The sequence below is a fragment of the Dermochelys coriacea genome, chromosome 17 (assembly GCF_009764565.3).
Source record: "Dermochelys coriacea isolate rDerCor1 chromosome 17, rDerCor1.pri.v4, whole genome shotgun sequence".
In the NCBI taxonomy this organism is placed as follows: Eukaryota; Metazoa; Chordata; order Testudines; family Dermochelyidae; genus Dermochelys; species Dermochelys coriacea.
The window spans coordinates 2848844-2868211 of NC_050084.1; the positions used below are offsets into that span (position 1 = coordinate 2848844).

General features: G+C 38.7%; 1 protein-coding gene across 3 annotated transcripts in view; it reads left to right on the forward strand.

Annotated features, from left to right (window-relative positions):
* The window catches only part of GOSR1 (golgi SNAP receptor complex member 1), a 68245-nt gene that overhangs the window by 926 nt on the left and 47951 nt on the right, over positions 1-19368 (forward strand). Inside the window, exons 2-6 of one of the 3 annotated variants that reach the window (XM_038375609.2) lie at positions 1181-1301; positions 4028-4115; positions 4367-4474; positions 8280-8371; positions 11645-11719. In XM_038375609.2, coding sequence (XP_038231537.1) covers positions 1181-1301; positions 4028-4115; positions 4367-4474; positions 8280-8371; positions 11645-11719 — 484 coding nt within the window. The remainder of the gene's footprint in view (positions 1-1180; positions 1302-4027; positions 4116-4366; positions 4475-8279; positions 8372-11644; positions 11720-19368) is intronic. The other 2 variants (XM_038375610.2, XM_043499477.1) reach the window with 2 other exon arrangements.

Here is a 19368-nt window from a genome sequence, read left to right on the forward strand (position 1 = left end):
GCCCCCAGACACACACGGCTGGGAGGGGTGGGGTTCAGGCTGGACTGAGACTTTCCGTCTGGAGAAAAGACCCCACCTTTAGCAGCTCGAGCTCATGCGGGGCTCAGGCCCTTGGCAGGGGTTGCTTTAATTCTGTCAGAGCCTGTTTGGAAAAGTTCACCCTTCCCAGCCATTGTCTAGGTCTTCCTCACGTTTTGTCCTGGGATTGGGGACCAGGGTGAAGGGTGCCATAGTGCTCAGTTTGCCAAGGATCCTAAGAGAGAAGTTGGACCTTGAGTGCTCCCCCTCCTTGAATGTATCTTGTGTCTCTTCAGGCTTTGGGAGCTTTGATAGGACTATGCACCGTGACAGTGTTAACACTGTAGAAATATAGCTGTGTGTTCGGTTTTCTGTTTGTGGATGCTTTATTTCAGCGACCCCAGGACTACTGTAAAATATATGCTGAAAACAGAAAAAAGGAGAGTAGCTCTGCACTTATGTTAAAAGTCATAAACTGATGGCCTGCAATGGTCAAGAAGGATTTCCTCCTTCTCCTTCCATATACTCTCTTTGCAACCATTCTCCACCTGGTCTGCTGATTGCTTCCTGGAGAGCCGCGTGTCCGTCTAGTGAAGCATCTGCTACTTTTCAAACACAACTGCATTTTGCTAGCTCTAGGCCCATCACAGATTCTTTTAGGGTTTCCACTCTCTAAAGCCTCATTTTGACCAGCAAATTGCAAAACCAAGTCTCATCTCTGCATCTGTTGCGTGTGCTTCCCATGTTTTTGTACTGTGGGTTTCTTAGATGAAAACTCATTGCTGACCAGTATGCCAACAAAGTCTGAAATTGGATGTATAGCTAACATGCAAGATAAGTTGCAGGGAACAAGGACAAGTTTGGTTCTCGCACAGGTGAAGACCTGTATCCAGGGAGAAGAAACAAATAGCACAAATTCAAAATGGGAGATAACCCAGCGTCCACTTGTGCTGTATTAAACAAGTTTATTTCAATATTGTTGCTTTAATAGTGCCCTACTTTGATTTATTCTTGTAACCAGAGCTCTGTAGATGTTTGTTATTCTGACTTTCTCTCCTTTGTTATGCACCCAAAATGGTTGTTGTAAAAAAGCAAATCCCAAACATATTGGATTGTAAAGGGACCTGTTAACCTTTCATATTTATCATGTTGTTTTATCTAGATCTCAGGAAACAGGCTAGACAGCTGGAGAATGAGCTTGATCTGAAGTTGGTCTCCTTTAGCAAACTGTGCACGAGCTACAGTCACAGCAGCACCCGAGAGGGAAGACGCGACAGGTATAGGTACTAACAGACTTCTTAATGTTTTTTTAAAAGACTACTTTAAATACTCTTGATTCATCTAACCTTCCACTTTTCTTTATTGTTTGATGCTTAGTTTTTCAAGTAGCTCATTAGAATAGTCCTTCCTGGGCATTAGGAATCATATGCTGATCTTGATGTGGTGGTGGTGAATGGGCACCACACATGGATCAAGGACAGTGAAGCGTCGTTAGCATGATATAAATCATTAGGAGGAATTATGTTTAAGATTTAGTTTATTTGTGGTAATCCGTAGATGGGTTGTGTCCTTGTGTATGGCAATACAATTTGCTGCACCGTCTGTGTTCAAGTTGTATATTCGTTTAGAAAACATTTTGCAGTTTTTTAAGGACTTCAGCTCAAAGGCTGGAAAGCAGTTTGGATACTGATGAATTGAGCCTCTCAAATCTGCATGTGGTCTGGCTAGCATTATACTCCCCATTGTAAAGATGAGGAAATTGAGGCACAGAGCTGTTGTGACTTGTCCAGGCTTGCACAGTGAATACATGGCAGAGCTGGGGTTTGAACTGAGGAGTTCTGACTCTGAGCCCTCTGCCCTAACCAATACAGGTACAGCCGTTTAGTTTCAAGTTTTCCTTCAGGATTACTAGCGAGAACTCCTTTTTAAAAATAAGCCTTTTACCAAAAGAGCTAATAAATGTTCTTCATCTGCTAGTGGCAGGTTTATGTGCATTCCCCAGTCAAGCATAGTTAAGTTTTATAAGTCTCTCCACCTTGAGGACCAGACTCTAATTTTTTCTGAAATGTGAAGACACTTACATTATTAACTTCATAAACAGTGCCCATGCACATGTAGCCTTGTCTCGATCAGTCACTGTTTATTAATTATGTGTCTGTTGCAATGGGAGTCGTTCTGGAACTCGCTCCAATCCTAAAGTGAGAGAAATCATCATCCTTCAAAACCTTCCCTAAAGCTTCCCTCTATTGGGTTGCCTACCAAATATTCAACGATATCTAGGCAACCCATGTACTGTGACCTCTGCTGCTTATTCTGAATATGATTGTGTCACTGTCACCTTTTCCTTCTTTCTCCCCTCTTCCAGTTTCCATTTGTGTCCACCTGTTGTTGCTTAGAGGCTAAAACAGTTGGCTCTTTGTGGCATGGAGTGCATGTTTTATTGCATGTAGCACCCAGCACAATGGGGCCTTATCCCTGATTGAGGTCTGTCAGTGTTTCTGCAATACAAATAATAATAGCGCTTAAGACACCTAAATGAAAGCTGCCCAACTTGACTGCCAAGTGTTAGTTAATTGTGGTCTCATTTTCTCTTCACTCCCCCCAATCCACAGAAACAAACCTTGGTCTCTCTTGGTCTGATTATCTTTGTTTTATCTGCCTTTCCCAAGAAGTACTAGCAGATTGCAGTCCTACCTCTTGAAAGCCACATTCCCCCTCTCCTAGCACAACAGTTCTCTCCTTGCTGTGTTTTCAAAGAGAGAACACCAAAATGGATTGAGTCTAAATGTATTGTCAAATTGAATGAGTCTCTTCTAACATTGCTTAGGATGAGCAGAGTGACCCAGAATCTGTTTCCCAGACGAAGCCCAAGAGCAGCGCCAGGAGTCACCACTCCCTTCCTGAATCAGGGCTGCTGCTGCCACCACTGCCTGCTCCATCCCTCTCTCTCTCTCATGTTGCCAGAGTTATATTGTGCAGTGATTGCCAGAAACCTGGACATACCACTGACTTCTCACTTCCAGAGAGAAAGATGGATGGTAGAAAAGACACTAGTTTTCTTTCCTCTTCCTATTCCAATAATTGCAGGTTACCAGAGAAAAGAGTATTGCCTTCAAAAGATGTAAGTTGTTACCTTACAGGTGTTGGTCTGTTCTGTGTTCGCTCCTATCCCCTTACTTGTGTATGATTTTTTTTCCCTGTATAATTTTTAAGTGCTTTGACAAGCATAGGGGAGATGGACTATGTAGAAAATGCAGTTTATCCCAATTTTTCTCTGTGGCATGTTCTTGTTTAAAATGTGTCTGCAGGAGTTTCTCGCACTGTATTGTTAATGTACATTTATGTAATTATAACATACTAATATTGAAACCCACTTTCCTGCTAAAATGGAACAGTGTGGGAAAGAAACATCATTGTTCGGCAAGTAATGATTTCTGACGTGAGGTGCAGTATGATTCAGTACCAGATATTAGCTTCTAGAGGGAAGTAAGGCCGTGTCTAGACTGGTGCTTATGTTGGCAAAACTTGCATAACTCAACCCCCACCCCAGGTGACATGAGCACTTATGCTGGCAAAGTTTGTGTGCACAGTGCTGCGTTGGCCGCAGAGCCTCTCCTGCTGTCATAGTTACCGCAGCTTGCTGAGCTGGTTTTATTCCATCGATGGGAGAGCTCTCTCCCATTAGCATAATACGGCTACACGAGCGCTCTTACAGCGGCACTGCTGTGTCAGGACACCTGTACCTCTGTAAGCTTGTAAGTGTAGACATGGCCTTAGACTCTTTGCGGGGTATATATCTCATGGTATTTTAACTGAAGTATTGGACTAACGAGGCAGTTGATACAGGAGAAAATGTATCTTTTTTTCTAAATTTAATTTCTGACTTAAGGAACCTATTTAGAAAATTAAATTGGCCTTGTACTTATGTCTGATATTGACACGTTGTGTCCGAATTGTCACGAAAGGATGTTGTGCCTTTCAGTAATTGCTGCTGCTCTTTTCCTCTTAGTTCTGACACAACTCCTCTCTTAAATGGGTCGAGCCAAGACAGAATGTTTGAAACCATGGCGGTGGAGATTGAACAACTTCTGGGAAAGGTAAATGAGTTCTCGTATTCTTATTTCAATACCTAGTAGGGCTTTGAAGACTTTAATAGATATATAACGTTCCTGCATAGGCTGTAGAATGTGCACTTGATGACTCAAGATTGCAGTACACCTCCATTAAACAAAACAAGTTTTAGTAACACTGGTTGGTAAATACTTCACTGAAAACATATTAACCAGCATTGTAGCACCTTTACGGAAAAGTGTCCCTTTGGTTTTTGTTTTTTTGTTGTTTTCTGTAGCTTACTGGAATAAATGACAAAATGGCAGAGTACGCCAACAGTGCGGGAGTCCCATCCCTGAATGCAGCACTGATGCACACGTTACAGCGTCACAGAGACATATTGCAGGTAAGTCGCATGCAATACATTTGTTACTTGTTTTTATGCTGAGTCTTCATTGTAATAATACTTGGGAATAGTACTTACTGATCTAACCTCACACAAAATCCAAATACTCTTGTAGGTGTGTGTGTTAACATAAAAATGTTTAAAACAAAAAAAAAAAAAAAAAAAACCCACAAACCCTACAATGTTGATTGGCAGAGAGAAGTTTGAGGGATGCTTTGTCACTGAAAAGTAAATGCTATCAGTTTTTAGTTGTGACCAATGCATAGCAGGTTAAAATGTCTGATGGAAAAGACATCTTTATCTCATCTGCTGCAAGGGAAGGATATAGAAAATAGGATCCTAATAACCAAAAAGAAATAATCTTACCCACAACTGTTGTGGTTTTGCACATAGTGTGGATAGAAATGATTAAATAATTCTATCTTAAAATGGTCATCTTTATAACATTTACCTTGGTTTTCTATATATTTCAAAAATGATAAAAGGAAGCTATTTTTGGTCTGTGATGTAAAGTTTTCATGCTTGGGTTTATTCTATTTTATTTTTTTTGTTAGCATCCAGTAGTTACATAAACTTAATTACAATTGGGACTCTCAGATGAAGAAAAAGCTGTCCCAAGGAAGCTGTTGAAATAAGCAATTGAAAGCATTAAAAATAAAAGTAAACCTCATATTCAAAGGTTTTACATGCAGCTGAAATTAATGAGCAAAAAGATGAATATGCTATAGGTCCCAAGAGGTCTATGCAGTTTTCCTGATTTAGTGACTATATGGTCTGGATGTATTATTAAAATTATTAGAGATGTTTCACAATTTCTCAATATTTGAATGTGTGTGTTCCTTCACTATCTTCACAAATACATCACGCAGAGAGTACAAGGCTTCTGCACAAAGCTGACATCCAGTTTCTATTTGATGTTGCCTTTCTAGAAAGGCTTTCGGCTTGGATCTTTTCGCTGTAGTACTCAGTGTTTCCTTTGCTGAGGGTGGAATAACGAAATTTGCATTAAAACCAGTTGTCAGATCTTCATTTAAGATCCCATTTGATGCTATTGCCCTAAAACTACAAGAACAAACCCAAAAACAAAAGGCACTTTGTGTACTGCAATAAAGTGTGATCATCTATGAAGTCTTGTAATTGAATTATTGATACATTTCATACCGAGAGATTTAAATATTATCAACTTCAGCAAACTGACTGTGTGTCTAAAGACTCCTAGGGTACATCTGCACAGCAGCTGGGAGGTATAATTCCCTGTTTGGGTAGACAGACATGAGCTAGTTCTGCTCAAGCTAGCACTCTAAAAATGTGGTGCTAATGGTGGCCCAGGCAGCAGCCTGGGCACAATCCTATCTGACTTCTGGGCACATACTTGAGCAACTAGCCCTAGCCGCCACGCATGCTGCTACAAATATTTTTAGTGCACTGGCTTGAGCAGAGCTAGCACATATACATCTACCTGAGATGGGAATTACACCTCCCAGCTGCAGGGTAAATGTGTGAATTTCCAAGCTCTGAGAGTAGGATTTTAATGTCCACTCATCAAATGGCCTAAACTCACATACTGTGTGGGAGACTATCATTTAAGAGACACTATCCATTTTAAAAGCACACAAATGCAGTGGTTCTCAAACTTTTTTTTTTCCGCGGACCACTTGAAAATTAGTGAGGGTCTCGGTGGACCACTTAGTGATCTTTCCAAATGTTGTTTGTACTGTTGGATAACTATTTGTAAAATGCTTTGGATAAAAGTGCTATATTAAAAAAAACAAACTTCATAATAATTAACTTTTTTGTTCTACAAATAAAAGCGCACAACTCATATTTTAATATCAGTAGCCTTACCTTTCTAGTGCGATGGATGTGCCCTCTCTCCCCTGTTGTGGCAGCCTCCAAACTGGGGCTGGGAAGGGGGGGGGGGAAGTCTTTCCCTCACTGTGGCAGCCTCCAAACTGGGGCTGGGAAGGGGGGGGAGTCTTTCCCTCACTGCAGCAGCCCCCGATCTGGGGCTGCGAAGGGGAGGGGGGGTCTCTCCCCAACAGCCACAGCCCTTAAGCTGAGGAAAGTTGCCTCTTTCTCTGGCTGCCACAGCCCAGCACATCCCAAATTCCCCCTACCCCCTCTTCTCAGCCCACTGCCCCCTCCCACCTACCCCCTATTCCCCCCCCAAGGCCACCACCTCACCTCTCCTTATATGTGCGCATTCTCCAGGGTTCAGGCACCTAATTACCGGCGCCATGCCTGTGCGGCTCCACTAATTAGGTGGGTGGCCCTTCATTCTCTCGTGTGTGGCCACCCAGGCACACACCTTAGAGGGAACTATCCGCGGACCTCCTGAATGGAGCCCACGGACCACAGTTAAAGAACCTCTGCACTAATGTCTGAATGTATTTTAGGTACTATTTTTTACTTATCTATTTAACAGAATATATACAAACTGATAATTCTTGCAAAAAATGTTTTGTTCATTTATTAGCAGGAAAACCAACACAAGTTTTTAACAAGTTGTATTGATCATTTTTACACTCTTTACTCTTTAACCCTGAACATTATAGGGACCATCTACAAAGTTTGTTTAATGTTACACAAGACACCATCTCTGTTTAGCTTGTTTAAATATAACATCACAAACAGTACAATTTTTAAAAAAATGCACAAATGATAATCATTACAAAGCATTAAAACCTAGCCCCCTTCCTTATTTACAGTGTTTATTTACATGACCCGGTACTTCTAGTGAAGAGTACCAGGTTTTAAAATGCAGAAATGATAAACTCAAGCATTAAAACATTTCTTTACAGGATATGTAAACCATTACGAGTAAACAGAACCCGTGTTTAAAAATGCAGAGGTGATCATTTTAAGTTGCAACAACAGCAATACTAATTTGTCCCTGCTGGTTGTTTGGTTAATATGGAGAGCCTGGTAATGGAGGCTCGAATAAACGGGGTTCTGATGTCTTAGAATTGGAAAAAATACAGAGAATGGCAGCAAAAATTATTAGGGGTTTGGAACAGCTTTCATAGTAGGAGAATTTAAAAAGATTAGGGCTGTTCATCTTAGAAAGAAGATGATTAAGAGGGGATATGATAGAAGACTATAAAATCCTGACTGATGTGGAGAAAGTGAATAGGGAAGTGTTATTTACCCCTTCACATAACACGAGAACCAGGGGGTCATGCAATGAAATTTATAAGCAGCAGATTTAAAGCAAATTTAAGGAAGTACTTCACACAGTGCACAGCCAACCCGCAGAACTCATTGCCAGGGAATGTTGTGAAGGCCAAAAGTACAATTGGGATCAGAAAGAATTAAGATAAGTTCATGGATGATAGGTTCATAAGTGTCTGCTCACCAAGGAGGTCAGGGGCAGAACCCCATGCTCTGTGTGTGCTTAAACCTCTGACTGCCACCAGCTGGGACTGGATGACAGGATGAGTCACTAAATAATTGCTCTGTTCTGTTCATTCCCTCTGAAGATTGTGGAATTGGCGACTGTTGGAAGACAGGACACTGGTCTAAATGGACAATTGGTCTGAACCAGTCTGACCATTCTTATTTTATGTGAAAACAAGAGGAGGGGGTTATACTGAAAGTTCCAGTATAACCGTAACCATTGAGATCATTATTAAGCAAGTATTGTAATGCCGTAGAAGTAATAAAACTTTCAAGCCTATTTTCCATTTTTACTAGCCTTTTTATTGGCTAGTTCTCTGTCTATTTAGTACCCGTTAGTCAGATCTTGGTTGACAGAGTGTTGCCATTGTCGAGATCTAATGGTGCTGAAATACTTTTTTTATTATAGGATTACACGCATGAATTCCATAAAACCAAAACCAACTTTATGGCAGTACGGGAAAGGGAAAATCTCTTGGGATCAGTACGGAAAGATATTGAGTAAGTCTGAGTATAAACAATAGCAAATAGACTTGAACACTTCTCTTGTCCTGACTGGAAGAAGCATATTTCTTTGAACCATTACCTTGTTTTCTGAGACATTTTGCATGATTTTTTAAAGTGCTTCTTTCAGAGATGGCTCATTTCAAGTACATTGTCGGGCGTATTATGAAGCTGTACATTGAAACTAAATCTATTAGCCAAATGTTCCAGCACTAAAAATACTCCTGGCTCTCCTTTCCAGTAGTGTGGGATGTGTGCTTCCCTAAATCAAATGAATTAGTATAATTTAAAGGAGGATCAAAAGCTTCCAATATAAAGTGAAGAAAAAAATTATTCTGATTAGAGCAATTGTCATAAGTTTCAGGTTGAATTAATGAGTTGTTTCAATCAGATCTGGCTATATGATTGTCTCAAAATTCACTTTTGATACAAGCAGCTTGTAATCATGATTACTTGCTTTTAAAAGATGCAGATTGCATTTGTGAATTGAGCTGTTTAGCATGCTTGTTTGAGATTATATTTAACAGCTGTGGATGTAAACCACAGAAAGACTCTTTGAGGCAAAAGTTAATCTTTGAGAAACCTTTTGAGAAATGCTTCTGCCTATCCTCACTGTCCTATTTTTGTGTCTCTCTCTTCCCTAGATTTAATTCTAGGGGTCTTTGCTTGAAAATATAGGCTCTTCTGTTTTGTAGGCGCTCTTCTGCTTTTCTGTATTCCTCACCTTGAGTTGGATTTCTTTGTGACAACACAGACCTCACAACCATTTTAACTTCATGTGAGGGGATCGCAGCAGGAGCATTTACTGCTTTTAGGAACAAAGATTGTGTTTTCATGTGAACTTCCCTGGTAGCAATAAACTGTAATAGTAAACAATCAGAACTGTCTTCAAATACAGGCCTAGTGCTACTTCCATTGAAGTTAGTGGCAAAAATCCTTGATTTTAGGGTGGGATCCAGAATGTTTCAGTGAATCTCTAAAAAAACAAACCTCAAGTGTTTGCAATATAATAAAGCCTGAATGTGAATTGGAAGTTTACTTTTCCTTCTACAACTCCCTAGTGAATCTCTCTGAAACACGAGCAGAGGGCACCTGCCTTTCCTTTATCTATCCAGTGTACATTTCAGAATGTTTCCCTCAGGAAAAGAGAAATTAGAACATGCTTCTGAATGGGAAAATAGCAAACTCTTTTCTGAGAGAGGTTATTTTGAGCCCAGGTGAAACTGGGAGAAAGCTGTATGTACTGATTTATTATAGCCTCTCTCTAGTTAGGGTTGGGTTACATTTTGCATTTGGAAAATTGTGTGTGTATGTGTATAGAGAGAGAGAGGTGGGGTGTGTGTGTGTATATATAATAAATAAATAATATATATATATATATATATATATATATATATATATATATATATATATATAATATATATAGGGAGGGTAAAACACTTAAATCCATTTTCTATGGTTTAGTCTATCAGTTTAAAAAAAGGTATTTTAATGACTGAGACTTTTCCATTTGGTGATTTAGAAATAACTGAATTTAACATACAAGCTAGGTCTGTCATGCAATTAAAAAAATTAATGATGATTAATTGCGCAACAATACTAGAATACCATTTACTTAAATATTTTTGGATGTTTTCTACATTTTCAAATATAATTATTTCAATTACAGCACAGAATACAAAGTGTACAGTGCTCATTTTATATTTATTTTGATTACAAATATTTGCACTGTGAAAATAAAAGAAAAAGTATTTTTCAATTCATCTAATACAAATACTGTAGTGCAGTCTCTTTATCATGAAAGTTACTTACAAATGTAGAATTATGTACCAAAAACAACTGCATTCAAAAATAAAACAATGTAAAACTTAAGAGCCTACAAGTCTACTCAGTCCTATTTCTTGTTCAGCCAATCGCTCAGACAAACAAGTTTGGTTACATTTGCAGAAGATAATGCTGCCTGCTTCTTGTTCACAATGTCACCTGAAAGAACAGGCATTTGCATGGCACTGCTGCAGCCAGCGTCGCAAGATATTTACACGCCAGATGTGCTAAAGATTCACATGTCCCTTCATACTTCATCCACCATTCCAGAGGACATGTATCCATGCTGATGACAGGTACTGCTCAATCACAATCCAAAGCAGAGCGGACCGACACATGTTCATTTTCATCATCTGAGTCAAATGCCACCAGCAGAAGGTTGATTTTCTTTTCTGGTGGTTCGAGTTTTGTAGTTTCCGCATCTGAGTGTTGCTCTTTTAAGTCTCCTGAAAGCATGCGCCACGCCTTGTCCCTCTCAGATTTTGGAAGGCGCTTCAGATTCTTAAATCTTGGGTTGAGTGCTGTAACGATCTTTAGAAATCTCAGATTGGTACCTTCTTTGAGTTTTGTCAAATCGGCAGCAAAAAGTTGTTCGTTTTAAGAACACGTGCTAAGTCATCATTTGAGACTACTATAACATGAAATGTATGGCAGAATGCAGGTAAAACAGAGCTGGAGACCTACAGTTCTCCCCCAAGGAGTTCAGTCACAAATGTTATTAATGCATTATTTTTTTAACGAGTGTCGTCAGCATGGAATCATGTCTTCTGGAATGGTGTCCGAAGCACGAAGGAGCATAGGAATGTTTAGCATATTTGGCACGTAAATACCTTGCAGTGCCGGCTACAAAAGTGCCATGCAAAAGCCTGTTCTCGCTTTCTGGTGATATTGTAATTAAGAAGTGGGCAGCATTATCTCCTGTAAATGTAAACAAACTTGTTTTTCTTAGCGATTGGCTGAACAACAAGTAGGACTGAGTGGACTTGTAGGCTCTAAAGTTTTACATTGTTTTGTTTTTGAGTGCAGTTATATAACAAAAAATCTACATTTGTAAATTGCATTTTTACGACAAAGAGATTGCATTACGATACTTGTATGAGGTGAATTGAAAAATACTTTCTTTTGTTTATTTTTACAGTGCAAATATTTGTAATAAAAAAATATAAAATGAGCACTGTACACTTTATATTCTGTGTTTGTAATTTAAATCAATATATTTGAAAATGTAGAAAAACATTCAAAATATTTCATTAATTTCAATTGGTATTCTATTGTTTAACAGTGAGATTAAATGGCAATTAAAAAAATTAATTTTTTGATTTAATCGCGCGAGTTAACTGTGATCAATCGATAGTCCTGATACAAGCAGATCAATAAAAGCTGCCTTGTGAAAAGTATTTCTGGCAAAAGTGTTTTTTCACTTTTTTTTTTTTTTTAAACTCTTAGGTCATATAAAAGTGGGTCCGGAGTGAACAACAGAAGAACAGAGCTGTTCCTGAAAGAACATGAGCACCTTCGAAAGTAGGTTTTCTTAAAAATATCTGGATGAACCATTCTTTTTCTTATGGTAAAAGAATAAGAACAGCATCTACAGTTATAGTGCCTCGGACAAAGATTACAGGAGCTATTCGTCCTCATGCTTCAGAACATAAAAACCACTCACAGCTAGGGTCAGGGAGAAAATCTCCTCCATAATATTCTACAAGGTGCTAGGACACTACCCAGGTTTAATACTTTCCTCTGCAGCATTCAGCATATGGCGCTAATGGACACAGGGTAGTTCGCTAAGTAGCCTGTACCAGTATGGCAGTTTCCTTGTGAGTTTAGATGTTTTGTGGCTGAAACTATTAATTTAAAGGCCAAATGGAAAATTCTCTCAGGGCAGCAAATGAATTATTGTGTGTTCTGAACACTTCCGTTCCTTGGCGATGAGTTCAGTTTTGCAGCTATATATCCAGCTCAGTTGTGTTGTAATTGGAAGAATCTTTCACTGTGTAATTGCAATCATATTTTAACTGAAATGCTTTAATGGTTTAATGGTTATTTTTTGTTGTTTGTGCTTCCTTCTTATTTCAGTTTAATGAATATTGTAAGCTGGACAATTTCTGCTTAGATTTCTCAAAAATAAAGATGGGTTTATAGTCTTACTGTGTTTTTGCTGATGAAGTGGTGGATAGAAGATTTTTAAACAAACAAGATTTACACAAACCAGATTGAAATATATTAGTGGCCAGGATCTAATGAACAAAGGAAACTCTTTAATGTACATTACATAGGCAAGAACACAGGGAACTAGATTGAGACACTGAAGTCACGAATAAACATGTCTTTGCCACTAGCAATAGCAAATTATGCTGCTGAAAGTGTTTGTGGATATTTTGCAAGCCAATTCTGTAAGTTTTTGTTGTTGGCTGTGTGCCTCCTCTTACTCTGTGATTTTTATTTAATATATTTTTTTAAAACAGTCTTTCTGTATTAGCAATACCAGCATCTGCCTTTCTGATAGGGTGAATGTGCAGCCGTCTTTATAGTTGATTCAGTGGTAGTTTCTCCACCTAGAAGCTGACACGTACAAGGGCTGTCTCCCAATTGGAAGAAGCAGTGTCCTGCTGTACCTGTTTTTCTCAATACTGTCTATTCCTTGTGGAATATCTTCAACGGAACCACTGTATGTGCAAAATAACTATTAAGCTTTTAGAAAAGCAGGACTTGTGGCACCTTAGAGACTAACACATTTATTTGAGCATAAGCCTTTGTGAGCTACAGCTCACTTCACCAGATGCATGCAATGGAAAATACAGTGGGGAGATTTTATATACACAGAGAACATGAAACAGTGGGTGTTACCATACACACTGTAACGATTCAGCTTTTGTTCTTTATTCTGTTTGCCTTTGCTCTTCTTATGTCACTAAATCTATCTTCTTTTGTGCCTGTCACTGTTAGACATAGAATGAGAATCTGCTTTTCACTTGTCTATGCTAAGTGTGTAGAAAAGCCTAAATCCACATACCAGAATTACTAACGCCCTTAAATACATCTAAAATGGATATCTATTTTTTTAACCAAAACTAAAAAGGCAGTCCAAAGACTTCTCCTTAGTCCTGTTTTTCTCATTCTAACTGGACTTCATCTGTTTATGTAGTAGATGATCTCTGTTACTCTCCATCCAGAGGGAATTGTGGTTTTGAAAGTTTGCCTCAAATACCAAGTTACATTGTCTCAAAGCTCTAGGAACTCAATGATTTCAACTGTGTGTATGGGGATTTTGAAACAAGCACGTTTAATCGGTCTTTCTCATTCAAATGAGATCTAACCAGTCAGCATGCACACTGGAATTTATCCCTCATTTACGTTGGACATTTTTCTGTACAAAACGATGCTGTGCTGCCATTCATTAAAAATGGAAGATGCACAAGAACATTTGGGTGAAAAGGATCAAAATCCCGCAGAACGGTGTCACAAATCTTTAGGCATTTCCTTACTTTCAGATGCAGTCATATGCTCTCATGTTCAGGCTCTAACTAACTGATTGCCACATTTGGGGTCGGGAAGGAATTTTCCCCTGGGTCAGATTGGCAGACACCCTGGGGGGTTTTCGCCTTCCTTTGCAGCATAGGGCACGGGTCACTTTCAGGTTTAAAATAGTGTAAATGGTGAATTCTCTGTAACTTGAAGTCTTTCTTTAAACTAAAAAGAAAAGGAGTACTTGTGGCACCTTAGAGCTACAGCTCAAGCTCACGAAAGCTTATGCTCTAATAAATTTGTTAGTCTGTAAGGTGTCACAAGTACTCCTTTTCTTTTTGCGAATACAGACTAACATGGCTGCTACTCTGAAACCTTTCTTTAAACTGTGATTTGAGGTCTTCAGTAACTCAGCTGGAGGTTAAGGGTCTATTTCAGGAATGGGTGAGGTTCTGGGGCCTGCAATGTGTAGGAGGTCAGAAGACCATGATGATCCCTTCTGACCTTAAACTCTGAGTCTATATTTGTGTAGAAAAGGCTTGAATTTCAAAGAAACACAGACTTCTATGACTTATTATTTTTCCACACCCCAACTATGGTAAACTATAGGCTGACACAAGGGGGCAGTATTTTATAGGGAAAGTTTTCGGCTGTAGGCTGATATCTGTTCCTAAAGATAATTTTGTGTTGTAGCCAAGACTACGTAAAAAGCTTTTACAGGAAATTAAAAATACAGTTTTTAGATGGGTGATAAAGTATGGGCAGCCCACAATTTCCCTTGGTATCCCTGGTGGCATTCAGAAATCCACCGGTCTAAAGCACAAGCTAATGACTTTTTCATTTAAGTTGCACCTGTTGTTAACCTTTATAATCAAGAATGTTATTAAATTCTGCAGAAACAATGCAATGGGTTTAATGTCTTGGAGTGAACCCTAATTGAAATTGAATGCACTGAACAAGGAGTGCCTATTAGTCTGAATAAACTTGTTTGTTCCCATATCCTAAGGATTGAAAAGTAAGCGTTAAGTAATGTTATAAATTTGGCATTTTCTGAAAAAAATGCAAATTTCCTCTTGCAGTTCCTCTAAAACACACTTTTGATAATTGCATAGAGAGGAAATTATCAACAGATCTTCAAATGGCCCTAAAACAGTGCAATGAAAGGCAGCCATTAAATATCTTGTATGTTTCATCTGATGAAAGTTTTTGGAAATAATCAGGTCAAGCACCTTACAGAGGTATTGGTTACTTTGATCTTTCCTGGGACAAAGTTTCATTGTGGTGATTAACTTATGTTGGCTCATGACTTTTATTCTTTAATAGCAGTCTGATTTCACAGTAAGGATGATCCTTTTCAGAAGGCAGGTCAGAGTATTCCTGTGCCTATGTGTGTCTACAATGTATAAAATATTCCAGGGTTCTTCAAGCTTATTTATTAGATCATTTGGAGAAACAGCTGTACTATTATTATTTCTCTCTCTGTCTCTCTCTCAAAATATGCCCAGTTGACACTCCACAATTCAACAAAATATCTAGTTATCTCTTACTGTAACAGATAATGTGAGGTTTAAAATTAATAGAGTTGTTTCTGTCTTAAATCTGGTTAATAAAAATGCTGCTATTTATCTGTTCTCCAAATATACTTAGACTAAAAATGAATTTGGTAAACTTCTGTACTTGATAGAATTTTCCCTGGTAGCCATTAATCTTTCAGATCATGGTGCCTTTTTCCCTTTTTGGTTAATGAAGTACAGGTAACTTTCTTGCCTGACTTTTGTGTTTCACTGTAGGCCATTATAATCAGTCAGCCAATGTAAAATGCTGAGCTGAATCATTGTCAGGCTTCAGAGTAGCAGCCATGTTAGTCTGTATTCGCAAAAAGGAAAGGAGTACTTGTGGCACCTTAGAGACTAACAAATTTATTTGAGCATAAGCTTTCGTGAGCTACAGCTCACTTCATCAGATGCATTCAATGGAAAATACAGTGGGGAGATTTATATACATTGAGAACATGAAACAATGGGTGTTACCATACACACTGTAACCAGAGTCTGTTATTGAAGTTTTTTTGTTGAAGTATTGCCACTTTTAGGTCTGTAATCGAGTGACTAGAGAGACTGAAGTGTTCTCCATCATGTGCCAGCAATGCCCCTCTGCCATGTACATTGGTCAAACTGGACAGTCTCTACGTAAAAGAATAAATGGACACAAATCAGACGTCAAGAATTATAACATTCAAAAACCAGTTGGAGAACACTTCAATCTCTCCGGTCACTCGATTACAGACCTGAGAGTGGCTATTCTTCAACAAATGCTGGAAATGGCCCACCTTGATTATCACTACAAAAGGTCCCCTCCCCTCCCCCCGCTGTCCTGCTGGTAATAGCTCACCTTAAGTGATCACTCTGGTTACAGTTTCAGAGTAGCAGCCGTGTTAGTCTGTATTCGCAAAAAGAAAAGGAGTACTTGTGGCACCTTAGAGACTCATCCGATGAAGTGTGTAGCCCACGAAAGCTTATGCTCAAATAAATTTTAGTCTTTAAAGTGCCACACGTACTCCTTTTCTTTCTGGTTACAGTGTGTATGGTAACACCCATTGTTTCACGTTCTCTATGTATATAAACCTCCCCACTGTATTTTCCACTGAATGCATCCGATGAAGTGAGCCGTAGCTCACGCAAGCTTATGCTCAAATAAATTCCTTAGTCTCTAAGGTGCCACAAGTCCTCCTTTTCTTTTTGTGAATACAGACTAACACGGCTGCTACTCTGAAATCTGTTTTGTTTAAATGGCTGATAAAATAAGCTGTGCTGAATGGAATGTGTATTCCCGTTTTTGTGTCTTTTTGTAACTTAAGGTTTTGTCTAGAGGGATTCTCTATGTTTTGAATCTGATTACCCTGTAAGGTATTTACCATCCTGATTTTACAGAGGTGATTCTTTTACTTTTTTTCTTCAATTAAAATTCTTCTTTTAAGAACCTGATTGCTTTTTCATTGTTCTTAAGATCCAAAGGTTTGGGTCTGTGTTCACCTATGCAAATTGGTGAGGATTTTTATCAAGCCTTCCCCAGGAAAGGGGCTGTAGGGTTTGGGGAGGATTTTTGGGGGAAAGACGTTTTCAAGCTGGCTCTTTCCCTGTTATATATTTGTTAGATACCTGGTGGTGGCAGCAATAAAGTCCAAGGGCAAAAGGTAAAATAGTTTGTACCTTGGGGAAGTTTTAACCTAAGCTGGTAAAAATAAGCTTAGGGGGTTTTTCATGCAGGTCCCCACATCTGTACCCTAAAGTTCAGAGTGGGGAAGGAACCTTGACAAAGATAAAATAGCTTTTAGGGATTCACATGAAGTATAACTTTTCTTTATATAGTCACTTAAAAAATGCAGGTTGTCTTAGAACTGTCTGAGATTTTTATTTTCATCCCCCTCTCCCGTGTGAGATTTACTTGTAGTTGTTCAGAGTAGTTAAACGCAATGCAACAGTCGACACTTAAAATTCCAGTTCAAATGGAAATAAATGCTTCAGCACCTATGTAATGATTTCTGCTTACTTTTTCAGAGCAGTTTTTTTAAGTGTGGAAGAAATTGCTACTGCGTATATGGGAAGAGTTTCAACAGCTACCACTAAATATGCTGGCCTAGACATTAAAACTAAAACTGATCCTTAGTCCTACAATTAGTTGAAACTATTTGGAACTGGGGAGTTCCTGTCATTCATCCACCACAAGTCAGTTTCTTCTTATTACCTTCATATAAATTAATATTGTAGCTGCATTAAATAAAATAGCTCTTCAAAACATTTTCCAACAAACCCTCCAGCCTTCTAGGCAAAAGAAAAACATCTTCAGAACTAGAGAAAACATCTTCCAGGGACTGATTGCAAAATGTAAGATTTTTTTTTTAATTAAAATGTTAAAAACAAAAAATGTATAAAAAATTACATAGATTGAGAAGTTATTTGAAATGTGTTGGAAACCCAGAGGAAACAATGTCATAGCAGAACATGGAAGGGCACTCTGCAAACTAGAGATAACTCTGAGGTATGTGCAGAAATGTGGTGTCAGAGCATAAGAAAACTGGCAAGAAATCAAGAGCTTGCAAGATATTCAGAACTTTTCAAGTGAGAATCCGTAGCTCAAAAATAGATATTGGCATAGAAAATATTAAAGTATTTATATTTGTCATAAGAGAAAGTAATTAGTGTGATATTACTTCCAAGAAGCTGTGGAAGCTGGTGAATGGTCCATAGAAACCAGAAGGAGCTAGCAAATTATACCAAATGTGTTTCTGACAAAACTCTTTGAATTTTGAGATGCTCAGGACCTGCTTGCTGAGGGTGTACACTGCAGAGAGGCTGTGATGCCAGGCCATTTGGTAGAGAGAGCTGAAGTGTCTGAATCAGCTATGAAGGTGACAGTAACAGAACTTAAATATTTAAAAAAGAAAATTTAAATTGAGAAGGCTGTGGCAGAGCTCCAAGAAAAAGGGATGGAGACATAAACTTAGTGGATGATTTGCATTAGTTACTGAGAAAACATTGGTCCTGTAGTAAGCCTTGTGGAATATTTGCCAATATGAAGCACTGTGTTGATCCTGTCATCGATATATTAAATACTTCAGCCTACTGCATGTTTATTTTAAGTCCTGGTAATGGCTGGTTGTAGTAAGAATTGACTTGGTTATCCACTGCATTTAACTACCTTCTTCTACAAGGCACGATCAGGAGAGCTGGTGGTTCCTATGATGCTATCTAACAATGTTTTTAAAGGAGTGCTGTGTGCTTCTCCCTATCCAGACTCTGTCATATGCCATTATCAGATCCATGGACTATAGTTCACCCAGCAGAGTCCAGGTTCATCCTTCACCCCTTCTTCTTATGTATGAGAAGGGGCTAAAAGGAGACAACAGTTACTCCTGGCAATGTTCTCTTTGCTCTGAAAACACTCCTCAGAAATCATGTCAGCAAGTATTAGATCTTACGGTCTACAGTGGCATCTGATTGATGGTAGAAACTGGAAGAGAACCAGCAAGAAATGCAATAATTTTTCTGCACTTCAGGGGTGCTGTGAGTGTGACTCTCTGAGGATTTTGTGGAGGGACACGGAATCCCTTCTAGGGTAACTCCTGCTTTGTTTCTAAATTTACCTTTTTACTCTTTCTTCACAGTGTGAAAATAACTCACACTGTGATCATTCTCAAGAGAAGTTGTTGTTCATTGTGGCACTCTGGGACAGGAGCTTGGGCACTCATAGGGACAGCAATTTGACATACTACTGATTTCATACTGTAGGGCTAAACATTTTTACAGTTTTCTGTGGGGAAAACCAATTGTTTCCTTTGCTTTGAGACTGAACAGAAGTAAATGTTAAAGGCAGCTGCTTAAAACATTCAATAAAGTGGAGAAAAAAAACCATCCCCAAGTTGGCATTAACTATTGAAGCTTGATTTAGCAAAACGCTAATCAGGCACTTGAAGGAATTGCCAGGCATGTTCACTCACTAGAATTTCTAAAGTCTCTTCTGTGGATTCAGCTTTTTCTTTGTTTTTTTTTTTTTTTTCAAAATCCAAAGCACTCAAAGGCCTTCATGCAGCATATTAATCTGCTACATTTAGTAGTGTAATATATTTATCTTTTCTGGAAAGATTATGCAAGTGCAAAATGGAGAATTGATTGCTTGGTTATACGTAGATGAATTGTAAAGGGGAG